Below are 24982 nucleotides of genomic sequence, written 5' to 3' on the forward strand. Positions count from 1 at the left end.
AAAACATGCTGTACCATTTAAAGAGAAATAAATTCTAACACACTAACTTTCTGTCTGTTTTCAGTTTATTCTTCCCCAAGTGATTGTGAGTATTTTACCTAATAGACCCATAATGATTTTTATCCACATCTTACAATCCTTCGCCAGTGTTCAGTCAACAGAAGTCTGCAAGTTGAAAGATGGATTGACAGTGTTGATAGCTGTATATTCCACTGAGAAGTCTACTGAGGAGTAATTACTGTAATTCTAAAAGGCTCGCTGAAGTGTTTGGATCAGCACAGATCTGAATAAACAGCCGCTGTACGTGTACATTTTTTTGAAAGCACAAGGAAAGAGATTCATCCACACTGAGCCAGGAGACTAATTCGCTGCATAATGCCGCATTTCTTCAAGACATTACAGGAACCAAACCACCAATTTTTCATTTGTTGTGTACAGAAGTTTGACAACACAAGTTTCCCCTCTCTCTCCACTCTCTCTGTGCTCTCTCTAATTTAGACACACACACATACACACACACACACTTTGGCAGGAGCTACAGTGCAGGCATAAGTGGAAAATCTCCTCTTTGAGTAGGGTTAGAGGGGTAGGGGGGAGGCAATTTTTAAAGGGGAGGCCCCTCAAGATGTCTGACATGTTTCTGCAGGACCGCAGGCCACTGGCTGGCGTAGAGCACAGGCTTGTGGTGTGCTGTTTGTCTGCGTGAAGCTGGCATGGCCTCCCGTTCCCCTGCATCTGTTCCCCATTAGCAGAGCCGAGAGTATAAAGCAGGGAGCTGACAGGGGCTGGGAACACTCGAGTTCCTGCCTGGATCATGGGGTTTACTATCTGGCTGTGCGTGCTCTGCCTGCAGGCAAGCCTGCTGTCACACGCCCTCGACTGCTCAGGAGCGACGCAGGGAGAGCTGTGTGTCAGCGGACAGACCGCAGACGGACAGGTAAGAGACGCACTTCTAATGGATGTGATAGTTAGGGGAGGACAGTGGTGAGCAAAGGTGTTCATTATTTATCAGTCATCATCTGTGCTGTTGTGACACTACACAGGTAAGTGCAGCCTGTTGAGACTATTTAAATGTTGTTTGTTGCTGCAGACTACATAATAACCAACTCTTCTCTCAAATGGAAGCAAAAAGAATCTGAATTATCAGCATTTTCTTTGGCAAGGACGCTACAGAGCTCTTTATGTAATGCAAGCTGACAGTGAAACGTGGAGCTACATCTCTAATGTTACGTTAAGTCAGTTTGATTTTCATTTTAAGAGAAGACTGTGTTTAAATTTGTGGAAGTGACAGTGAAATTACAAAACAGTTTAGTCATTTCGGTCTCTTGTACAAGCTTAAAAATCTGTCCAGCTCATCTGCTCCTTTAACCAACATTTCCTGCATGTGACTGGCATAGATGTACTGAGGGAAATCATTTAGGATGCATCTTAAATGATCTTATATTAATCTTTAACAGTTTGAGTTTCGATTGAAATGACCGTCAGAGTACTGATTTGTGCTCAGACACAGTAAGGTCAGTGTTTATACTGTTTGGGTTAAAGGAAGCCAGTAACTCTGCTGGAATGTAAGTCCACTCTGACTCCTTCGAAAGACGCTGCCGTGACGATAATAGTGGTCAAGTGTGTGTCAGGATGGCAGCAGACGTGTACAGTCTAACCCTGACCTGTGGAGACATATAATTTTTTTTTTCCTTCTAACAGAAACAAACTCTCATTGTAATGGTTTTTACAGCCACCACACCAAAAATATACCCCTCCGTGGAACAAAATCTTTCAGCTCCCTTTTTTGGCTTTTCATGTGGCCGGCGGCTGTTATACTTTAAACTTGTGGTCAGCATTTTTCTGTGGACAGTCCTCGTGTTCTGTCCAAAGTAATCACCCTCATCTGGACAACGGGTTCGACAGCTGCGAGGAGGAGTGAGGACGGTTTTCACCCACACATGAAAGAGCTTTCATTGGGGATTCTGTCCCGTCTGAGGGCGTTTGTGCCACATATGTGCCTTTTTCTGCTGCAGTTATTTGTATTGTAATTACAGCATGCGCAACTGTGAGCTTCACATGTGGTGGGGGACTAACTAATAACCGATGCAGCGTCTTTTCAGCGGCTGCATTTGGTTTAGTTTACTTCAAGTTTCCCACCGGGGTCACTTGTGTTTATAACGGAACACATTAAATGAGTAATTTATGGGACTCGTCAATGCATTATATGTGCGACAGCAGAAAATCAGATGGACTGCAGCAGGTTTTGATGCAGGCTCAATTTTGTCCCATATCCTACATACACACACACACACACACACACACACACACACACAGATACAGCCAGACAGAAATGCTGCCATGTGTGATGCCTTGGGGGCTGAAGAGTTATTTGTTTTGTCAAGTACTGACATACATGGTGACATTTTGTCAGACAGGACAATGTGTCCTGGTTTGTCTGGGTCAGGACTATTTTCACACAGTGGGACTGAATGAAAACCAATGTGAAGGACCTGATTACTTAATGGTTACATATGACATTAATGTATTAAAATGTGCTACAGAATACCAACAGCATCAGTGTTGACTCTCGCTCCTCTCCTCTCCCTCTTTTCAGTATGAAGATCAGAAGCAGCAGAGGGCGCTACCCTTAACTGACGAACTGGTATGTGCCAACACTTACTGTACTCCTTTACTACACAAGGTTGTTATTGCTTCAGTCTGAAACCCGTAGTGCATGTGTGAGAGGACTCCAGTTAAGAGCAGGTTTTACTCTGAGGCAGTCTGGTGCGTGGTCATAGGAACAACACATCAGGAATAAGGTAAGGGAAAAGACATTATAGTACTAGACAGACGAGGCAGAAACAAACATCAGAGGGAAATTTAGAGATAGGTTGTTGAATTCATTCTTTCTTATATAATAGAACAGTTATAATGATTCATGCAAACTTGAGAATTAGATGACTATATTACTAATATAGAGGTGATACCATGGAATTGTGCAACATATACAACAGCTCATATAATATTAACAAATTAGCGACTCGCGACTTATGTTATGTGCTTCACGTGAAGTTAAGTGCTCAATGTAAAGTTACTTAGGTTTAGGAAAAGAAACATTATTGGGCGTCTTTAGGTTTAGGCAGCTAAACTTTCGTAGGCAACCAGTGATTCTTTCCACCATCTCCAGTGGCTTCCTGTGGCTTTGACAAAAAAATATGTAACTGAATTATGGTTATTTTTTTAACATTTTAATTTCACTTATCATCGTTGTAAACCTTAAGAAGTTCGTACATTCTGCAACTGTAAAAATGTGTAGCCTACACACCAGATAAGAAAAATGTTTTAAAATTTCGTCAACTAACTGTGCGTCATACGTCAATAGCCTGGCACCTTTTTCTCGAAATTTTGACAAACCTCAATAGCAGTAGCTCGTCTTGAGTCTCCCTAGCTCGGCTAGCTATGGATTCCAAATCCAAAAGAAGGAAAAGTCTTGGAGGAAATAAAGTATTTAATAGGGTGTGGACAGGTTTGTTTGCTTTTACAGCCAACGCTGCAAAGTTAAAGTACAGAATAATCGTAAAGAGCCCATCGCAGAGTCGCCCCCTTGTGGTAAAACATATTAATGAAAGCTCATTTAAACCTGTTAATAACGTGGATAGGCTAATATAGACTTAATTTGGCTGTGTTACCTTTCCAGATAGATATTATTTAATTATTTTGGTAAAAAAATGTCTCTTTTGATAGTAAAGGTCGCCGACCCCTGGTTTAGGAAAACAAACATGGTGACGTTGTGCCTTAAAAATGACTCAGAGCTCATTTTGTCTCACACAGTTTCAAACACAAGCCTCCTGGGGGGAGGTGTGTTCTGTGACCGATCCACCACCCCAACCTGCCTCCTGAGGGCTCATTTATGCTCAACAATTAGATATGGAGACAGACGGAGCCTTTGATCTGCACTCTGCTTTCATTTCATCCATTTTTGTGCACCTCTTCTAAAAGCTTACAGATACGCACAAAATGGAGTAACACTACCGGAGATCATGGGGGCAGCGTAGTGAAGTTCAAGTAAGATACAACTGTAGGAGACGACAGAGACATCTGTAAATAAGGCGTAATGAAAAAAAATTTCTGTCCACATGTTGGGATGTATTTAAAGGCCTCAAATGCCACTGCCATCTGCCTCTGGTGAAAGGTACATTATTACGACCTCCTCGCCTCGTTTGTTGTTGTCTGAAAGTTTTGACTCCGCCCTCTAGTGCCATCTGTTGGCTGTACGTCAACACAAAGGACATTTGGAAGTACAAGGGCTGTGAGGTTTACAACATTTGAAACACACGTATCTATTTTTGTATGGAAAGGGAGCACAAATGAGCCTTTAGACGAACCGCTTCCTTTACTCCTATCAATGCATTGGTCACATGATCACAGCCTTCCCAAATACATGAGTTAGACACGAACTACTGGCTCTGGATTACGTGCGTACAAGTTTTGGTACATTACTTTTGATGGGTTTACATACGAACAGTGCATGAGAACAGCCTGAATTTTTGATAAAGCTAAACCATAGAAGCTAAACACAAAATACTGAAGTCCCTTATAGGCACTAGCAAAGCCCTGCAATAACATATGCATGTTGCAATTACCTGACAGCTCCAGACTGTACAGCTGTTGTGCCACAGCGCATTCTCAAATACTCCACAAAGCTCATTCCACAATAAAAACTCAGACAATCATCAAAATGTAGGTCAACAGCAATCACTATAAGCACTTTAAATGGCAGCGCAAATGATTGCAAGGCAAATATTTTGCAACTAGTGTCTTTGTTTTCAGCCGAATGGAAAAAGAGCAACGGTAGGAAGTTATTATCCAATGCTGGGAACAATCTTTTCATTTCCACACTTATATAACTCGGAGGGGGGAAATAAGCTTCGATGGAGCTGAGGCCCTGCGGTAGCGTTATAAATTTACCACAAAGTCCTAATTGGCAAACTGAAACCTGTTGTTTCTCGAAGTGACAGTCCATTCATTAGGAAAACGAGTGGATCGATTGCAGTGCTACGTTTGTGTGCAGATCAATGAGAAATGCAGGAAATGGTGGAGCCGCTGACATTAATAGTTATGCCGTTTCCTCCCATTAATGCTGGAGTTTGAGTGCCAATAAAAAAGGGAGACTGAATGTGACAAGGAAAGGATGAACAAAACAACGCTCTGCTCAGTATCCACCACACACAAGACTTCATGCACTTTCCCACACAGGGAGACGTGCGAGACTTGTTGTTTCCTTCTGTGGTTGTGGATGTGGTTGTGACTGTCTCACCCTTGTAGGTTTTGTTCAGACGTAAGAGACAGTTGGAGCGGAGGGGTCCCACCCACCTGAGCCACTCCAGCCTGCCTGGGACCGTCTCCGTCAAAGGCTTCCCTAACACTCTCATCCAGGTAAACCGCATCTTGTTAGTCACGGAGAAGTCAGAGTGAGCAAAAGCCAAATGCGTGGGAGGGTGGTGACTGGTTTGCAGCGGTGGCTGTCGCTGCCAAAGGTCCGGAGAAGTTTTAGTCATACTGAATCATCTGTATGTGCTGAAATCCATAGCAGTGATCCACTGAGACCACATTTGCTCACAAAAAATGATTAAAAAAGTACCATAAGAGCATCTAGAGGGGGAATGTGTGTTTTCCAAATTCAATTTAGTGGCTTCAAACAGAGCACAAATGTGTGTACAGGATGTATTAATGTTCACTAATCCCTGTGTCTATGGTGTCTCAGACTGATAGGTCCAGGCGGCACTTGGTTCAAGCTGCGAGTAAGAAAAAGAACAAGCGTAAATCCCGCGTCGGCTCCTACTCCCTCCTTAGCAACGACAAGCAATCCACCCCCCTACAGGTGAGTCTCCATGGCAACCCCCGAGCAGAGGAACAGCTGGGGCAAAGAGGCCGGATGTGCAGGCAGAGTTATAAGGCCACCTTACTTGGTTTTATTGGATCGCTGTGGTCAGATCATTGCTGCAATCTGTTAGCTGACAATGTGATTTGAGTTTTGCAGTAGAAAATGTTCATCATGATGCTGAGATAAGTTAATGTCCTCTCAGAAACATCACTCCTCTGTGTGGGATTTCACTTTCAGGTAACTAGAGCAAGGAGACAGGTGAAGAACGAGCCACCCAAGAGGGGGAGCTCAGGTCGTTCTGGGGCTTTCTCTGTCCTGGTGAGTCATCGTAGTGTTTATTCCCCCGTGCACAAATTTGCATCATTTAATAAATATTTACATGACGTGTTCTTTGCTCTGCAGGGAGATCCACAGAATGACGGACAGACCGACAGACCCAAAAGAAGCACACAGAAGAGGAGTGCTGCAAAATAAAATGACTAACAAGGGGTGTGCACATTCAAGTGTGTCCGATTCTTCCCCGAAAAAAAAAAAAAAAACACAAACTGAAGATTGGTGTGAAAATCTGACATTTGAAATAAGAACTTCAGTTTTTATTTGGTTTGAGTAATTATGGTGTGTGTCCACCGTTACTGTTTTAATCAGTCAGTCTGCACTTACGGATACTTTTTCTATACTATTTTAAGTTTCTAATATATTCCTGCATGTTATAAAATCACCAAAGATCCCATATTATTATTATTATACTTTGCCATTTTGTTTGAACCTATTTAATCACAGATTCCTTATGAAGATTTGGGGTATATTTTTGCAGAAATGTTTCATGTGTTGTTGTATCAGATTCCAATAAAAGTTTAGTAGAGACATATGGTGTGAGAGTCTTTAAACATTAAGCACTTTACGCTCCACTGGAGCCTCCTCCATAAAATTGGATAATAGTTTTACATTCAGTAATCGTATAACAGTAGCAGCTCAGTCTTTCCCTCTGCCTTTCCCAGAATGACACGTTACATTTCCCACTCAAGGGTCTGCGAAACTGCCCATGACTGATTCATAAAATTGAGTATCATGGGGCTGAAATGCCACTAAGTCCCCAATTACAGATGGCAAGTGTTACATGTATGGTGCATGGTTGGCAAAGATGGCAGCAGGATAAAGCAGCAGGAACCTCTTTGCTATAAAAGGTCTTAATCCATTTACATTACAGCAGCCAAGGGCTAATAGCCTGTGTGTGTGTGAGAGAGAGAAGGAGAGAAAAAATCTAAATGTAGTCCAGACCATCTGTTTCAGGAGTCAAACTTTGTCTATTTAAATATCTTGTGTCATTTTTAATTCATTTGGCCAGGAATGGAAACCAGAAGGTTCGTTTGAGTGTTTCTGCAGGACGCTGACGTAAATGTGCGCACAAAATCTGATCTTTGTGGGCTGCTCCGCATCTGGGTCTCTACCTATTTACAGCATATCAGATTAAACGAATCACCTGTGTCACACTTAAAAAAAAAACACAGCTCTGCACTGTGATGATTGCACGCTGGGTTAAAAATAAAAGCAGCAAAAAACGATGCCTAAAATTGCACTCAGGCCCACCCAAACTGATTGCCACCAGGAAATCCAGAGCATGAGGCAATCTGATGAGGAAAAAAGCCTGTGTAAAAGTGTAAGGCAATCTAAATGAAAAGGATGACTCATCCTCCGCTCATTTACCGATCAAAGCTCTCAGCTCATGACGTGGGTATGCAGTGCTCAGTCTCATTTTTATGGCTTTATAGACACAAACACAGAGAAAAGGGAAAAAATAACACAACAAAATGTTATTTATAAACATGACATTTTCCCTGAAGCACATAATTGGAGCTGAATATGCTTCAGCAGCTCGCTCACACAGAACACAGACAAGCGTAAGGTCCTGAGCTGTTGACATGGCCACCAGACAACCTGGATTAGCTGGTTGTGAACTGTCTTGGCGTCGTCTTGGTGACAAACAACCACAGGATGCCATTCAGGTTTCTCAGAAAACAGCGATGCTCTGATAAGAACCAAGAGCTTATTATTCCTATTTAGAGGCAACAAGAGAAACGCAGCCTCAGCTCACTCCCCCCGTCATCATCTCACACACACACTCCTGTGACAGCTGCCAGCAGGGTATCTCTAACCGACTGTACCCTTGGGCTAATGCATCCTGGGAAAACTTACAGTTGATGGCTTGATGGAACGAGGCAAAAGCGTCCGAGTGTGTGCGTATCAGTTGCAGACAGCACACACAAACACACACACAAAAAGGGATCCATTGTAAAAAGCAATATTACAAGCGTACACGCGTCATAAATAGAAATCAACCGTATAAACCCATTTCCTCTGGTGATGTCAATGTTAAATTAAAGTTCAGACTTCAATCCGAGCATGCGTCACCGTGTGTGGTCAACACAAAGGGAATCCTTGCAGCATATTTCAGTCATTGTGGTTGCGTAATGGTGTGTGTGGCATTGTTTCCGCTGTGTTTTGGGTTCAGTCATCCCCTCGAGAACAAAGCTGATGATAATCACCACTAACAAAATAATCTGGAAGCCTTCAATCTATAGTATTGTGGTAGGAAATTGCACAAGCAGAGTGATATGTCACAATTTCCCATAAAGGCTTCAGTCAGGTTCATATGTAGTTAGTGGCTTACAGTCGGCATCCTTTTTCAAGGAGTAGAAACCACGGGGTAAGTATTAGTTTCTGTTGACAGGAGCGTCTCATCCCAAACAACATGCGATGTGGGAAAAGAGTCACAAACAAGTTCTGTGTTAGCAGTGGGGAACAAGTTTATCCTCAAGGAAGATAGGATCACCATCTGAGTCAGGAACACACTGATATTATGCAGGTGTCTTTCATTTTTATCACAGCGTGAATTACAGTGTTGTTCTATTTAAATCATAATTCCACCTTACTACAAAGTGGGTATTTTTATAGCTTTGGTGACAAAGTTGACTCACAGAGTTAGAGCGGCAGGCAAAAGTTTGGTCACCCCTGGTCAAAATTTAGTTTACTGTGAATAGTAAAGTAAGTAGAAGATGAACTGATCTTCAAAAGGCATGAACTTAAAGATGAAACATGCTTTTCAACATTTTTAGCAAGATTTGTGTATCATTTTTTGTTTTGTACAATTTTAGAGTGAAAAAATGAAAGCAGCTCCATGCAAAAGTTTGGGCACCCCTAGACATTTGAGCTCTCAGACAACTTTTAACAGGGTCTCAGACCATGATTAGCTTGTTAGAGCTCTGGGTACTGAGCTCTTGGGTATTCTGACTCCTGAAACCTTGTCCCAACAATCAGGAGCAATGGGCTCCTCTAAACAGCTGCCTAGCACTCTGAAAAATAAAATAACCAATGCCCACAAAGCAGGAGAAGACTATAAGAAGATAGCAAAGTGTTTTCAGGTAGCTGTTTCCTCTGTTGGTAATGTAATTAAGAAATGGTAGTTAGCAGAAACTGTGGAGGTCAAGTTGAGGTCTTTCTGAGAGAGCTGCTCATAGGATTGTTAGAAAGGCAAATCAAAACCCTTGTTTAACCGCAAAAGCCCTGCAGGAAGATTTACCAGACTCTGCAGTGATGGTGCACTGTTCTACTGTGTAGTGACATCTGTACTAATATGACCTTCATGGAAGAGTCATCAGAAGAAAACCTTTCCTGTGTCCTCACCACAAAATTCAGCGTCAGAAGTTTGCAAAGGAACATCTGAACAAGCCTGATGCTTTTTGGAAACAAGTCCTGTGGACTGATGAAGTTAAAATAGAACTTTTGGGACACAATGAGCAAAGGTATGTTTGGAGATAAAAGGGACACCTGTCCATCTGTTGAACACGAAGGAGGATCGATCATGCTCTGGGCTTGTGTTGCAGCCAGTGGCACAGGGACCATTTCATGGGTAGAGGGAAGAATGGATTCAGTTAAATTCTGGAAGCAAACATCACACCATCTGTAAAAAAGCTGAAGATGAAGACAGGATGGCTTCTACAACAGGACAATGATCCTAAACACACCTTGAAATCCACAATGAACTACCTCAAGAGGAGCAAGCTGAAGGTTTTGCCGAAGCCCTCACAGTTCCCCGACCTAAACATCATTAAAAATCTGTGGATAGACCTCTAAAGTTCAGTACATGCATGAAGATGGCCCAAGAATCTCACAGAGCTAGAAGCCTTTTGCAGGAAGAATGGGTAAAAATACCCCAAAGAAAAACTTAAAGACTCTTAGCTGGATACAAAAAGCATTTAGAAGTTGTGATACTTGCCAAAGGGGTTGCTACTCGGTCCAGACCATGCAAGGTGCCCAAACTTTTGCTTCAGCTTTTGCTTTGTTTGTTATTTTGAAACTGTAAAAGATTGAAATTAAGAAGTAATCTTGGTGTCAGGGAATATGGAGCCAAAAGACTGAATCAAGAAAGCAGCTGAAAACAAGAGCAGTCAGATGATCATACAGGTTTTAAATAAACCTCTAGTCAATTTTCACCTGGTTCTACGCCTCTAAATCACAGGCCACATCTCTGATTTCTTCAGCAATTCAGATACAGTAGGTCTGCTGCTATGCCTGTCTAGAGAAGGATTAATCAGTCACCACTAAATAGGCAGTAATAACAATGGGAACATTAGCTTCCTACACAGCTAGCTGGCTACATTAATCAAAATTAGTAAGAGAAATATTCTGACAAGCTTGGAAGTGACCGACGAAGCTGCACCATTTGCTGTGAGGTCAACTCAGAAATAGAAACTCTGAAAGGAAAACTCTGGTCCTCTCTCTTGTCAATAAATGTTTGATGACAGCAGTGGTGAAGGATTCTGTTTCTATATGATACTAATGACAAAAAACTACTTTTATTTTCGACATCAAACTTCTCAAGTAATCTGGAAAGGAGGCTAAAAGACTCTTACTGAGGTATCCATTCTAATTTTTCAGTGATTGTAAGTTTGACTGTAAATATGGAGCCAGATTCTTTTAAATAAACTCAAAGTACTTGTTTTTTTTTTTTTTTTTAAATCCTGAGTGAGGATGTCCCTGGACCTCCCTACAGAGGTCTGGGATAAGCCCTGAATGTCCTTGAATGCCCCTGAGTAATGAACATATTGTATCTAATCTCTTTAATACATGCAATCCATACAGCTGCTAATAATAGCTTCATATTCGGTGTACAGATGTAAGAGTGGGATCAGTGTTATCTAACTCTCAGCAATGACCGTATTGCCCAAAATGTTTAATGTGAAAAAGGTTAGTTTAACTGCTCCTAGCAACCACTGCAACTTTTGTGTTGACAGCAAACAAAGTCAGTGCGACTGGAATGACTTCTGGCGGGTTTGTCAAATTGGCTAACAAGATGTCAGGCTCAGTGAATGACATAAAGCCAAACTTATTGAAAGAGAAAATCAATGGTAAAATGTTGTCAACATCCATCACAGTTTACAGACTTCTTAACTGGAGTTATCAATTAACTCTATTGCATCAGGCAGTAAGAGTAAAGAAAGTATTGTAGCGCCTGCAGACTCTCTGTAAAATGTGATATTTTATGATTGACAGTCCGGACTAGGTATTCCCTGCTCAGTATTCCTAGAGTGGTTCTGCTTGTCTGTTCTCTGTTCCCACTGACCTCAGACTATGACCACGCTCTCAGGCTGAATTTGGCTCCTTCTCTTCATCTCCTGCCACTTCCCATCAGATCAGATACAGGGCGTTGGCTGTCTTCCCTCACCTCGTGTCACTCTTCTCCGGCCTGACATCACCTCCCCCAAACAGCCTCCCTAACTCTGCCTGTCAAGACTTCCTCCAAATGCTGTCACGGCGGGGCGGCCCTGTCACATCGCCCTGGTCCTAATGAAGGAAAGGCATAGATAGACAAACAGAGATTTATGTGTGATATGTGTAAGTCCTCAGTAACAGAGCTGTGATGTCAGCTCAATATATCAGCCTGCTGACCTTTCAACATGTATGGCAGCGGAGGGGTTATTTATGGGCTGATGCAGAATTCATTGACTTTTTCAGGCTCTGGCAGCCTCTTATTATAAACAAAGCCTTTGTCGGCACATCCAGAGGCAGTCTGCCACCTGCAATCCCTCCATTTTCTCACTGAAAACAAACATCTACAAAATGTCTCTGACACTGCCGAGACCCTGATCAAACTTCTAATGACATCTATCAACTACAGTTAATGCAAAGCGTTGATGCTACAGTCATACAGTGTACATCGTTGCTAGTAGGCTACACATTACCAATATTTTACTGTATATATAGACGGATGTTTGTAATGGTTTCCATTAGATTTAACTAACTCTGCATCATTAAACGTCAGGAATTAAGAAACACTAGTGTTGGTTTAAGGGAAGAGTTCACTTTGGGAAATTATTACAGAGGGCTAGACGCAACCTGTTCTCATTCCCAGGGTGTCAAATATTGCTTCTTGACACGCCCGTTGATGGGCAATATCGATGCCAAAGACACCCCCCACCACGTCTATGAGATATACCATGCTTTCTACCATAGACTGTATATAAAGATGGACAACATGACAGCTCCCCAAAAGTGAAGCCGAAACCAACCCAGTCTCACTCCGAAGTCATCGAAGTCTGGCGCTTTGGCAGTGACTTGCGGCAGCAGACACTCATGGAAAAAGCTGTCCTTTAACGTTGACATGATACGCAGCCAGTCGCCATCATAGTTTAACGGCGCCTGGCATGAGAAAGCTGATACCATGTCTGAATGCTAAATATGATGGTAGAACCAGGAGATGATTAGCTTAGCATTCATTTCATTCATTTATTTTTCCGTAACCGCTTATCCTGCTGGGTACACCCTGGACAGGTCGCAAGATGATCCCAGGGCTGACACATAGAGACAGACAACCACTTACAATTACAGTCACTCCTACGGCCAATTTAGAGTCACCAATTAACCTGCATGTCTTTGGACTGTGCGAGGAAGCCGGAGTACCAGGAGAAAACCCATGCTGACATGGGGAGAACATGCAAACTCCGAATTCCCCTACCCAGGTTTGATCCAGAGTTGCCAGTCAACCTCATGAACATGATAGACTTAAGATAACTGTTGTTAAAATTATTGTTGGTTTGTTACCTTTGGACAGACTCAGGCTAGCAGTTTCCCCTTGTTTCCAGCTGTCATGCTAAGCTAAGCTAACAGTCTCCTGGCTTTAACTTCATATTCACTGCACAGACATTAAAGTGGTATCTGTCTCATGAAACTCTCAGCTGGAAAGCAAACAAGCGCATTTCCCAAAATGTCAAACTATTCCTTTGGTGAAGTTATGTTCAGTCAACTGATACAGCTTGATCAGGGGACTTTGGCATCCCGAGGCAGTGGCTCACTTTGCCAGGCTGGAAATGCAACACTGGCTATGGTTGGAAAATTACTCATCATGAAATGTCAGGAATCGAGAAAAAGCAGTGTTGATTTAAACTTGACCACCATGCATTTTTTAGTTCAGTTAATCTATTTAAAAAGGTTTCTCGAGACTTCCCTCAACCCAATAGAAGCAAAATAATTACAATCTTGACCAAAATTGGTTTTACAAGATGCTCACGTGCCAACGACAACATGCTGGATGCTGTTCCTGACAGCTCGGGCATCAAGAGTGCCCACAGCCTTCACTATTAGTAATTCACAGGCAATAAATCTCTTATACTTTGGAGTGAACATTGCCAGAGAAATCTTAAACACTGATGCACGAGCTCAGCAGTGAAATGAGCATAGCTGAAAGAAGGATGCAGGATTTTGTCAGTTCCGTCTCTGAACAATTCATCTGTGTAGCTCTCCTTGAAGATGATGGATGCCTGCTGAGTCACTGCCACGGCCCCATCTCTGCCCTGCTCAGTACATTAAAGCAGAAAATATTGCTGAGTGTGACCTGCTGCCCACTGCATAGGTCCATAGAAAGCTGATTTATTAAGAAGGGAATACTCTTAGACAGGCTGAATCAATTTCACAGATATAGATTAGAATGGGATGGCAGGGAGAACTGATGATGAATTGAGAAAGCAGGATTTCTTAAAAATATATCTCGAGGAATGAGGAACCAACACATCATATATATGCCTGGTAACTAGACTAAAGCAATCTCTCTCAATCAATCACAATTTAAGGCCTGGTGTAATTCAGCTGCATAAACAGGACAAAGAATTCGGTGAGAAATAGGTGCAGAGGCAGAGAGATAAAAGGATGCAAGGCAGGTTTGGTTCAGCCCGAGCCAAGTGGGCTGAAACGTGAATTTTCTCCCTCTCATTCTCCTTTCTCTTTGGTATGACACAAAGGTCGTCGCGGGCTGTGAAGTGGACAGGGCTGTCAGTGGAGAGTGGAGCCGAGGGGGCAGCACAGGGAGTTGGGTGAGCAGGGGAGGAATTCCAATCAGTCTGAGGCGTTTAAGACGGACCCACAAAGTTAAGAACTTCCATTAAGTTCCCTTCCACTAAAAAATGTGTATGTCTTATGCTTATGCCCTCTAAAATGTCTGACGTTGACAACACTGATTTGTATCTGTGCAAAGTTGGTCACCAGAAGGGGCGGATGCCTGTGCACCTCCTGAAAATCTGAGATCCAAGCGTACCAGGGGCAAGCAAGATTAGGTACGTCACTAATAGGGCTTTTTGCTCTCTGCTTTTTGCAGATGATGTGATCCTGTTGGCTTCATCAAACCGTGACCTCCAGCATGCACTGGGGCGGTTTGCACCCGAGTGTGAAGCGGTCAGGATGAGAGTCAGCACCTCCAAATCTGAGGCCATTGTTCTCTGCCAGAAACCTGTGGATTGCCCCCTCTGGGTTGGGACAAGTTACTACCTCAAGCACAAGAGTTCAAGTATCTCAGGGTCTTGTTCACGAGTGATGGTAGAAAGGAGCGTGAGATGGATCGGCGGTTTGATGCGCATCTGTAGTGATGCAGGTGCTGTGCCTGACCATCGTGGTGAAGAGGGAGCTGAGACAGAAGGCGAAGCTTTTGATTTACTGGTCCATCTACGTCCCAACCCTCACCTATGGTCATGAGCTCTGGGTAGTGACCGAAAGAAATTAGATCGCGGATACAAGCAGCCCAAATGAGTTTCCTCTGTGGGGTCGCTGGGCTCAGCCTTAGAGATAGGGTGAGGAGCTCGGACATCCGAAGGGAGCTCGGAGTAGAGCCGCTGCTCCTTACTACACATTAAATTAAATAGTGCTTGGAGCAAAACTATACAAATAGTCTTTTTTTCCTAGATCAGGGTACAGAAATGATCAAATGCAGGTGTATTTTTGACTGGAGAAGTCTACATACTACTTGGTACTGAGTTATTTCGGTCTATAACTTAGAAGTATCGAGTACCGATATCCAGCGCTAGTGACTAATATGAAAGCAAAGGGTGGTCTAATACAGGAAACACATATTGGAGGAACAGACATTGACACAACACCAGCAAAGAAACCAGAAACCTCCAGTGCAGAGCGGACTTGTAGGTACAGGGAGTGGAAGTTTGCATTAGTGCAGTGACAGTTTTGACAGCAAACATAGTGGAGTGTGCAGTTCTTGGATGTAAACTGAACCAGTGAAAACACAATGCAACAGCTGATTTGATCACAACCACTAACACTGTGCCAGTCACTGACAGTTAGCCTACAAGCTAACAAACAACATAAACAAATAAAAGATGAATCTGATATGTCTGCTAGTTGCCAATTCTGGTGCCCAACAAATTACTTATCTGGGTCTAGGTCTGACTGAGGCTCAAACATTTATGGCTGAATCTCTCCAATGTTTCATCTAATGCTAACGATAGCGATCTTGATGCATACTGCTCTTTCATCAGTCAATCTGATGCTAGTCTCACATAGCCAGACCATAGACTGTATGACAAAGATGGACAACAGGACAGCTCACCAAAAATGAGATGAAACAACATCTCGTTTGCCCTCTGACTGGCTGCAGTATAGGTCATAAACCCTGCCCCATTCTATGTTACCCCTCCAAATATACACATTAATTGTCTCTGACCGTCAGCTGCATCTCAGCCTCTGCTGGACAGAGGCATTATCTGTTTGGAGACCAATAAAAGCCAAATGAACGTGCATATTTAGATACAAAAACGTCAGTAAGCATTACCTAATGTGTATTTCTTTAAATCAGGTGGAAGGATTTTTCAGTCAAAGTTGAGGCAACAAAGATGTGATGGGTTAAACTGTGATTTGCAGAGCGCATCCCATTGATTCCAATAGACATGACACCAAAGTCTGGCGCCTCAAACGATGTCACTGTCGCCATGACTGTTCCTTCTTTTATATCTTCCTTGTACAGTGGGATGGAGTTGAGACATGGTGCCCATCTTTATTTACAGTCATTGAGCCAAAATTTTAGCCCTGCGCCAGCATTGGAGAAAGCAGAAAGTGAAACCTACCGCATGCAGTGGCAGTGGGCGAGGCAGAGGCCAGATCCAGAATTTCTCAGTGAGGGCGAAAGAGTAGATCTGCTTCCAACCTCTTTTCAGAGTTATTCTTTTTTACATTTTATGTGGGAAAACCATGTTAAACGAAATATATTCATAGCAGAGTATTTTTACATGCGTGTCTGGAGGGAGACTTTAAAGGCTGTGAAAGACAACCATGTTTCCTCGGATGAGAAGTCAGCAGGAAGGAAGAAGTGGGCAGCCTGGAAAAGGTAATTTGGGCTTGGGAGGGACAAACTGTTGGCTGAAATTGCAAAACCTCCTGCCTCCAGCCACCACCTCATTGACTTTCTAACCGTTTGTGAAATTTACAAAGGCTCCGAACTGGCCCAATTATGTTGTGCAGATGAAAACAAGGGTGGAAAGGAACATTACATTCCTAAGTTACATTCCTCAAGGGCAGCGGAGTAATGGAGTCTCCGGGCCAGGAAATATTGTGAGTAAGTACCAAAGAGCAGCATAACACATTAGGTCATTGTCTCTGAGTCTACAAACCACTTCAGGGACCTTTGGTGAAGAATAAGGAGAAGAGTACTTTTAGTTTGTGGTCGGAACCGAAACCTGCTTCCACTTTTCAAGCCAGGCTCCCATGTAGAAGTCGTTTTACAAAGCACCACAAAATGACTTCTGATTACTGGGAGTGATTAAGTCTTGCAAGGTAGCACAGACTGCTGATAGAAATCCTCCAAGTCTTTTCATTCCTGTTCTCTCCGTCTGTAGCTGCCTCCGTACCTAGATCGCATCTTTAGTGCTCTATTATCTGTCAAAAGCTTTACACGGTGAGTGCATCAAAATAAACGTCAGTCAGCATCACTGATGTGTGATAAAAAAATAACAAATGTTCTGTTGTACGAAAGCAGTGTGGAAGTTAATAGTGAAGGACGCAGGTTGTACCCACAGCTCAAAAACTTCCCAAAGTTCAACTCCAAGTCCATGAGGTCTTACGGGTGCCAGCCAGGGCAGAGACATATTAATATTTCATCTGAGGCTATATCTCTCTCTGAACATTACGGAGAGAGGGAGAGGGGAGGCTCGTCGGCCCCGGGAGTGTGGTCTCACATTGAATTTTGAAGTCATAAATGGATGTTTCAAAACTGCAGAGCGGGTGGCGCTTTAGAGGTCCTGAGAGGACAATAAATCACTTGGTCACACGTACTGTAGCTTTGCCTCGGCCTCTCTGGATCAAAGAGCTCTCTCAGCAACTCTGTACTCCACAACTCAAGTATGAAGTGTGAGAGGAGGGAGAAAAAGAAGTTCTGTGTGAGAAGTTATATGTCTGTGTTGCATAATCCAATTGTAAAACTATCTGTGAACAGGCAGTGTGACAGCTCAGCTTTACTTAAATCCTGTCGTCCTGGTGGAATAACAAGTACAACCAGATAAATTCTCATGAAACAAAATATCTGCAGGGACGGAAAGTTGCGCTGTGCTAATCCAATTTCTTATTGTGACAATATCTGTGCATAAGGGTTCTTGTGTAAAGTCACAGTATGTAGCCTAAACATTACAGCAGTAGCTCCATAATGTCATTGCCTACTGTATGCCCATCCAAACCCCAACACTAACAACTGGTAGCATTACTGTGGTTGTTTTTAAAGGGAACATGAGCACTCGTATGAGAAAGAATGGCACTGGTATTTTACTGGTTTATCTTTGCGTGCAGCTCAGCAGATTCCTGCCTCCCTGCTGTTACAATGTCTTCTTCCTCTGGTGGAGCTGCAGTTAGCTGATATCACAGGCTGATGTTCGCCCTGAGGCAGTGGAACCAAAGCTAGTACAGACTGCTCTCTTGTGGTCATAATCTATAATGCAACATGTTTGAGCTTGAGTGACAGGGCGATGATAGGTGGCTGATTAAATGAAGGTCTGTATTGACAAATTAGGCAAAGAATCAAAAACAGTTATAATAACACCACACAGGACACACTTCCTAATGAGGGATTTTGGGGCTTTGTCTATTTTATACCAATACGTTTATGGAAAAATGTATGATTTCTTATTTTAAAAAACATGTTTTCTTTTAATAGCTTCTATATGTAATAAGATACGTTGACTCAAAATCAGTACTACAATTATTACTACACAAGACACACTTCCTTATGAGATGTAAAGTGCTTCTTCTATTTTATATTAATATTTTCAAGGAAAATTCCTGATTTTTTTCCCCACATAGTTTTTCAATAAGTTCCATGTAAGACAAGCCAGTCACTCAAATGTAGTACCAAAATATATTACTGGACAGAACACACCTATTCACACTGGAATTTAGTGCTACTTGTCTTTATATAAATATTTTTTATGGAAAAATGTAAGATATCTTTGAAAAAAAAATCACATTTTCTTTTAATAGCTCTATGTAATCAGATAGAGTGACTCAAAATCAATAGCAAGATATTATTACTACACAGGACACACTTCCTTATATGGGATGTAAAGTGCTTTTTCTATTTCATATTAATATTTTGGGATGCTGTGTAAAACATGAATAAAAACAGAATGCAATGATTTGCAAATCTTTTTTGACCTATATTCAATTAAATACAACACAAAGACAAAATATTTAATGTTCAAACTGATAGACTTTACTACTTTTTGTAAAATTCATACTTATTATGAATTTGATGCCTGCAACATGTTCCAAAAAAAGTTGGGAAAATCACCATCTACAATCCATAATATCATCAAAAGATTCAGAGAATCCTGAGAAATCTCTACATGTAAGAGGCAAGGCTGAAAACCAACACTGAGAGCCTGTGACCTTTGACCCCTCAGGCTGCACTGCTTTTAAAACCGACATGACTGTATAAAGGATGTTACTACATGGGCTCAGGAACACTTTGGAAAACCACTGTTGGTGAACACAGTTCGTCAATGCATCGACAAATGCAGGTCAAGACTCCATAAGGTTAAGTGAAAGCTATATATCAACAACATCCAGAAACATGGCCGACTTCTCTGAGCCTGAGCTTATCTAAAATGGACCAACACAAAGTGGAAAAGTGTGCTGTGGTCTGACAAGTCCATCATGGACGTTGTGTCCTCTGGGCTAAAGAGGAAAAGGACCATCATGATTGTTACCAGCTCAAATTTCAAAGCCAGCATCTGTGTTGGGATGGAGGTGTGTTAGTGCCCATGGCATCACTGGTAATTCTCACATCTGTAAAGGCGCCATGACTGCCGTAAGATACAGGTTCTAAAGCAACATATGCTGCCATCCAGGCAACGTCTTTTACAGAGACGCCCCTGCTTATTTCAGCGAGACATTGAGACACAATCTGCATGTTACAACAGCATGGCTTTGTAGAGTAAGAGTGCAGGCACTTGACTGTGCTGCCAGCAGTCCACACCTGTCACCCATTGAACATGTGTGGAACATTATGAAGCACAAAATGAGACAAAGGAGACCTTGGACTGTTGAGTAACTAAAGTCGTATATCAAGCAAGAATAAGAAATATGGTCAAAGAAAACGTATGTTTTTTTTAATATATATCTTCCATGTTGTGTATTGAGTTACTCAAAATCAATACCAGATATGATTACTGCACTAACAGCATACATGTGAGACCAAATATTAATTTCAACAAGCATTTGCCCTCCCTGACTTCACCCTGGTCTGACTCCTTGGAGCATGTGCAGGTGTCGGAGGTCTTGGTCGGATCCCTTGATGGGTTGCCATGTTGACACTGCTCACCGCTCCTTCTTCACCTGCATCCTTCCAGGAAGAGATGTTGTGTTGAGCTGCCTGTCCCAAGGCTCTATCTCTCTCCATAGTCAGCAGCATGGTCTGCTTTAAAGCGGCTTGGTATTTCTCATTCATCCGCTTCACTTCAGGTTCATAGGCGCTGCACTGCATCTTCAGCCTCCTCATCTCCTCGATGAGCCGGGTTTTCTCCTGGACCACACGCTTGTGTCGCAGCCGGTGGAAGTCTCTGTTTCTCAGGACCCTGAGCAGTGTCTCAGCTCCGGCAGCGGCTGCCAGTCTATACTCATCCCCCTCCCGCTGCGCGTTTTTCAGCTCGCTCTCCAGACGCTGGTTTTCAGTGTACACTTCCGGTACGACACCAACCCGGCCTGTATCCACCTGCCCTTTCTGCACCATCTCGGTCCACTCAGTCTGGAAACATTCGAGTGTTTCTGTCATGCTCATTTGTGAAAGAAAGTTGCGTAAAAAGTCATCCAAAGCTTCAGGTTGGTGTGTGCTGGAGGTGGCGGCGGGCCTGGGAGCAGCACCCGCAGCAGCAGTGGCCTCTGCCCGGTCTTGGATAGCTTTCACCGTCGCCTCCAAATCTTCCTCCCCTTCTGTCAAACTCCACTCATCCTCTAAAGACACTTCCTCATACTGAAAGTCATCATCACTCTCATCTTTCTCTTGTTTTCTTCCACTCATTGCTTCACTTGCTCACATTCAGCAGGAAAAAGTTTGAAGTTGCTATGGTGACGATTCCGCCACTCAACGCGAGATTTCACGAGTTCGCGTTCGCCTCGCTCCATCCGTTAGCAAACAATCATGGCGGACTACCAAGAGGCGCCCTTGGCTTCTCGGCCAAAAACACTGGACCCAAATGAGTATTTCAACATCTCGCCGGAGCACCGTCGCGCCGAAGAAGACAGGGCAGCACTACGAGCCAACCTGAAGAGGCAGTACCAGACGCAACTCAACAACCCGCACAGACAAGAGCTCATTGTAAGTGGCTACAGGCTAGCTAGCAATGTCACCCTTGAGACTGGCTGAGGCTCGCTGCTAACGCTAGCATGTCCGAGCCCACGTCATAAAAACCCAGTTTTACTAAAGTATTTTGGTATAAAGCTTAGGGTGGCATGTTTATATGTATGTTGTGTAAACGGGGGGCTGGATGGAATGAAAATTCAGAGTCTAACTTACACCACAGAAAGAAAATATCATCGACAATATAAAGTATGTTGTAGCCTAGCATAAATTATGTTTACAATAAACCCCTCCTGAAGTGCTACAGTGTTGCCATGTGCTGTAGATAGACTAAATAAACACCAAATGACATTGCTGCTATCACGAAAGAGATAATTGCCACATACCTTCCCATTCTGTTCAACCGACCGTGCAGCTAAATTGACCCCAGCCCTTCGAGCTTCAATCAGTCAAACTGCAGTGGATCATTTGTTAGCAGTGTGCAGGTGTCCTCTCCTAATTGACATCCAGCTGGTCAAAATATGTCCCATGTAACACTAATATACAATTGTTCTCTGTCCCTGAAACTCCTTAACTTGTCATACTAAATATTTACTTAGTACATGTATTGTAGCTCTATTACTGCTATATCTGTCCATTCTGTGGGCTTTTTCACAGCCAATGTTTTTTGCTCATCATAGTATGAAAGGCACGTGTTACTGATTACATTAATGAAAGCTCAGTTTTGTTAAACCAAGGCAGCATGCACAGTAACGGGACCCTTAAATTCAAGCAGCTAAACATAATTCATTTATTCATTCATTTTACATAACCGCTTATCCTGTTAGGGGTCACGAAAGAGCTTGCGCCTATCCCAGCTGACATTAGACGAGAGGCATGGTACACCCTGGACAGGTCACCAGACTAGACAGATAACCATTCACACTCACATTCACACCTATGGACAATTTAGAGTCACCAGTTAACCTGCATGTCTTTGGACTGTGGGAGGAAGCTGGAGTACCTGGAGAAAACCCACGCTGACACAGGGAGAACATGCTAACTCCGCACAGAAGGGCTCCCCCACCACAGGGTTATGACTAGGAGCCTCCTTGCTGCCATCATTGATTTTATTATTTACACCTGTAAATTTTTTATTGTTGACATTTCAAGATGCAGTACGTGAAAAAGGCCTGTCCTTGAAGAGGGATCCCTCCTCGGGTTTTTCCCTTTTACCCTTGTTGATAAATGGAGGAATTTAGGATAGAGGGTGTTGTACTGTAGGCTGACGTATTGTAAAGCTTTTTGAGACAAAGAGAACTCACAACAGTTTTGTTTTAGCATGACATCAACCTTAAAGTCTTCGTATCTTTGTTGTGGTAAATTATTGTTTTTCCTTGTATTTGTCTCTTGATGGCAAGGATTCAGTGTGTACAAAACAGTCTTTGAGATTTCATTGCATACTTCTGTCTTTCCAGGAAGACCCTGCCCTGACACGCTGGGTGTATGCTCGCGCCAACCCCTACGCAACCTTCAGGCCCACATTCAAGACATCTCTGCTGGGTGCCATGTTTGGAGTTTTCCCTCTCTTCGCCCTTTATTACATCTTCAAGACAGACAGGGTATGGATCAAGATGCACTGACCTCTCTTTGCTTGTTTATCAGTGTTAAATGAATGACACTTCTCACCTGTTAAGCAGCCTGTGTACTAAAGATACAGTAGGACATGTTTGTCTGCACACATTTATTCACAGCCAAATATTGTTGCAGGTTAAAGTAGTTATTCTCAGTGAGTGCCACTCTGCTGCAGGTATATGAGCTTCATTTACAGCCCCTACTGCTGTCTTTTCATTGCATCTATCTGTTGCTCTATTGACAATCCTCAGTGCCAGACTGGTGGTCAAAATGTCAATGACTGTAGTAGATATAATGCCATGAACAACAAAGCTTTGGAATGAGAACACATGATGTAATTTTACTGTGTTATAGCGCTAATATCAATTTCTTTAGCCAACTAAATACACTGATAATCCATTTACAAGAATAGTTGTCTGAAACAATCCTAAAATTTAATAATTGGTCATTATGGCATCACAGATCTGAAAAGCTTTTTGCTTGAGGATTGGGCCTCATTATTCCCACGTAGGTGTGCAGTTGATCTTTTTTGTCACAGCTCCATTCACATTAGAAATGAATGCTTCATTTGAAATGCTGCTTGCTTTCATTTTCCTCCCCATTGTCATGGTGATTCACCCTCCAAATCTCTGCCAATAGGAATTCAAATGAAAATTTGGTGCAATTGTCGCACCGCTGGGCTATCATGTTCGTCTCCCTCTTTCCACTGGGAGAGGGGGAAAAAAAACCTGACAATCACAAAGCGCTCACTCATAAAACATGCAGTTGAGAAAAATGTCCGGAAGGTGAAGAGGGTGAGGGTGATATGACTTTGTTGCCATGGAAACTATATTAACCCGTCATCTGTGTGTCGTCTTTTGCACAGGATAAGAGGGAGGAGCAGATTAAGGCCGGAACCCTCGAGCGCAAGTACGCTTTGTCATCATGAGCTCTGATGTACAAAGACCTCCTGTATGTTCTGGTGATGTCAGCGTGTGTAATTATTAATAACCGAATAAAATTATATTGTCAAAAACAGTTATGTGGTTTTTAATGGTGAGGCAGAAGTGTGAATGGTGGGAAAACACATGGTATTGTATAATATTATAAATGTGTGCACAAGTTACATGACCACAGACCAAGGTAGGGACACTGCACAAGTCTTAGTTTGGCATGTTAACCAATAGACAGAGGGGTGGTGAGCCTCACCACGTCCTTGCCCCGTTATTGCATTTACCCCAAACAGAATTCCTTTGCCAGTTACTCCACCTTCCCAAGTAAGGTTATTCTGGCCTGATGTATGGCTTTGTGACTTTTCTATTGGTTACTAACTTCAAACAACAAGCACGCTCACCTTGCTTGATCTAAATCACCTCGACTGTTTCCTACAAAATGCGCATATCTAAAAATACTGTCTTCTGTTGAGCCAGGAGCATAGTGCAACCTCCCTTCCTCTTAACCTCGGGGGCCTATGGCAACAGAGCTGGCTAGGCACCCTTACCTGGTTAGCTGTACCCCCTGCACCACAACTAGGAGACCACAGATGGAGTGCATTCATAACAAAGGTCAAGTAGCCTGACCTCGATGCCTCTTTTAGGCTTTCTGCTGACCTGACTGTTACCTTAAGCATAACTATCATCCATTTCCTTTACTGACCAAGGCTAACAACAAAACTCCTTAACAGGCTGATTTTATTGCTCATGAACAAAATGACCAGACTCCATTGGAAAAAATAGGCATTTTAGAACACAGGAGTTGCTGCATTGCAAATATACTTAATATAGCGTACGCCTGAACAGATACAGGTTTTTTAGGTGTCTAAAACATGTTTTGCTGCAGCCCCCATCCATGGCAGTACATTGCTGAGCTTCTGTGCTTGTAGATTTGGTTTATCAAAGATGCTAGCAACACAATACATGAAATAAGCACAGCAGAAACGTCTGATAGGTCGGACCATCGTGTTTAACTATACACCTTTAAATGTTACAATTACAGCTGAAAGTGACAACAGAAATTAACAACTTTGCCGACTTCACATATATCTGCAATTTAAAACAATTACCCATTGTCTACCTGGAAGTGTTAGCACAAGGTCATGAAATTTAGTCTATATGGGTACATTTTCTGTTTCAAAACTGAGACCACTACAACAGAATAAAGCTCACTTGGGTATAAAAGAAAAAACAACCTGTGGGTCCACAAGATCAGGCTCCCATTGATTGTCTGTGGAGCAGTTCCAGACTTTATACCCAATGACATCACAAGTTTGAGGCTTACTTCTCTAGTTTCTGGCTTTGAGAGAGCAAAGCTCATGTTCGCAAATATTTATTGAACCATTTAGGTGGTGTCCCCTTTACTCCCCAAACTTTCAAAGTAAAGCAGGAGATAGACACAAAAAACACATTCATTCC

General features: G+C 42.7%; 3 protein-coding genes across 3 annotated transcripts; 2 read left to right on the forward strand and 1 right to left on the reverse strand.

The window, feature by feature from the left end:
- The first annotated feature begins 581 nt into the window (after positions 1–581).
- si:dkey-12l12.1 (uncharacterized) lies at positions 582–6730 on the forward strand. The gene is made up of 6 exons (XM_050056291.1): positions 582–937; positions 2597–2644; positions 5308–5418; positions 5747–5863; positions 6104–6184; positions 6269–6730. Exons 1-6 carry the CDS (start codon positions 815–817, stop codon positions 6338–6340), a joined length of 552 nt encoding a protein of 183 aa, XP_049912248.1. The 5' UTR covers positions 582–814; the 3' UTR covers positions 6341–6730.
- A 12152-nt stretch (positions 6731–18882) lies between these two features.
- Positions 18883–20828, reverse strand: LOC126397461 (sperm-associated antigen 16 protein-like). Its single transcript, XM_050056287.1, has one exon. It carries the CDS (start codon positions 20697–20699, stop codon positions 19890–19892), a length of 810 nt encoding a protein of 269 aa, XP_049912244.1. The 5' UTR covers positions 20700–20828; the 3' UTR covers positions 18883–19889.
- ndufb4 (NADH:ubiquinone oxidoreductase subunit B4) lies at positions 20773–23609 on the forward strand. Its single transcript, XM_050056292.1, has 3 exons — positions 20773–20996; positions 22436–22579; positions 23458–23609. The coding sequence occupies exons 1-3, from the start codon at positions 20820–20822 to the stop codon at positions 23518–23520; spliced, it is 384 nt and encodes a 127-aa protein (XP_049912249.1). The 5' UTR covers positions 20773–20819; the 3' UTR covers positions 23521–23609.
- Positions 23610–24982: the final 1373 nt, after the last annotated feature.

Source organism: Epinephelus moara, chromosome 11, assembly GCF_006386435.1.
Source record: "Epinephelus moara isolate mb chromosome 11, YSFRI_EMoa_1.0, whole genome shotgun sequence".
In the NCBI taxonomy this organism is placed as follows: domain Eukaryota; kingdom Metazoa; phylum Chordata; class Actinopteri; order Perciformes; family Serranidae; genus Epinephelus; species Epinephelus moara.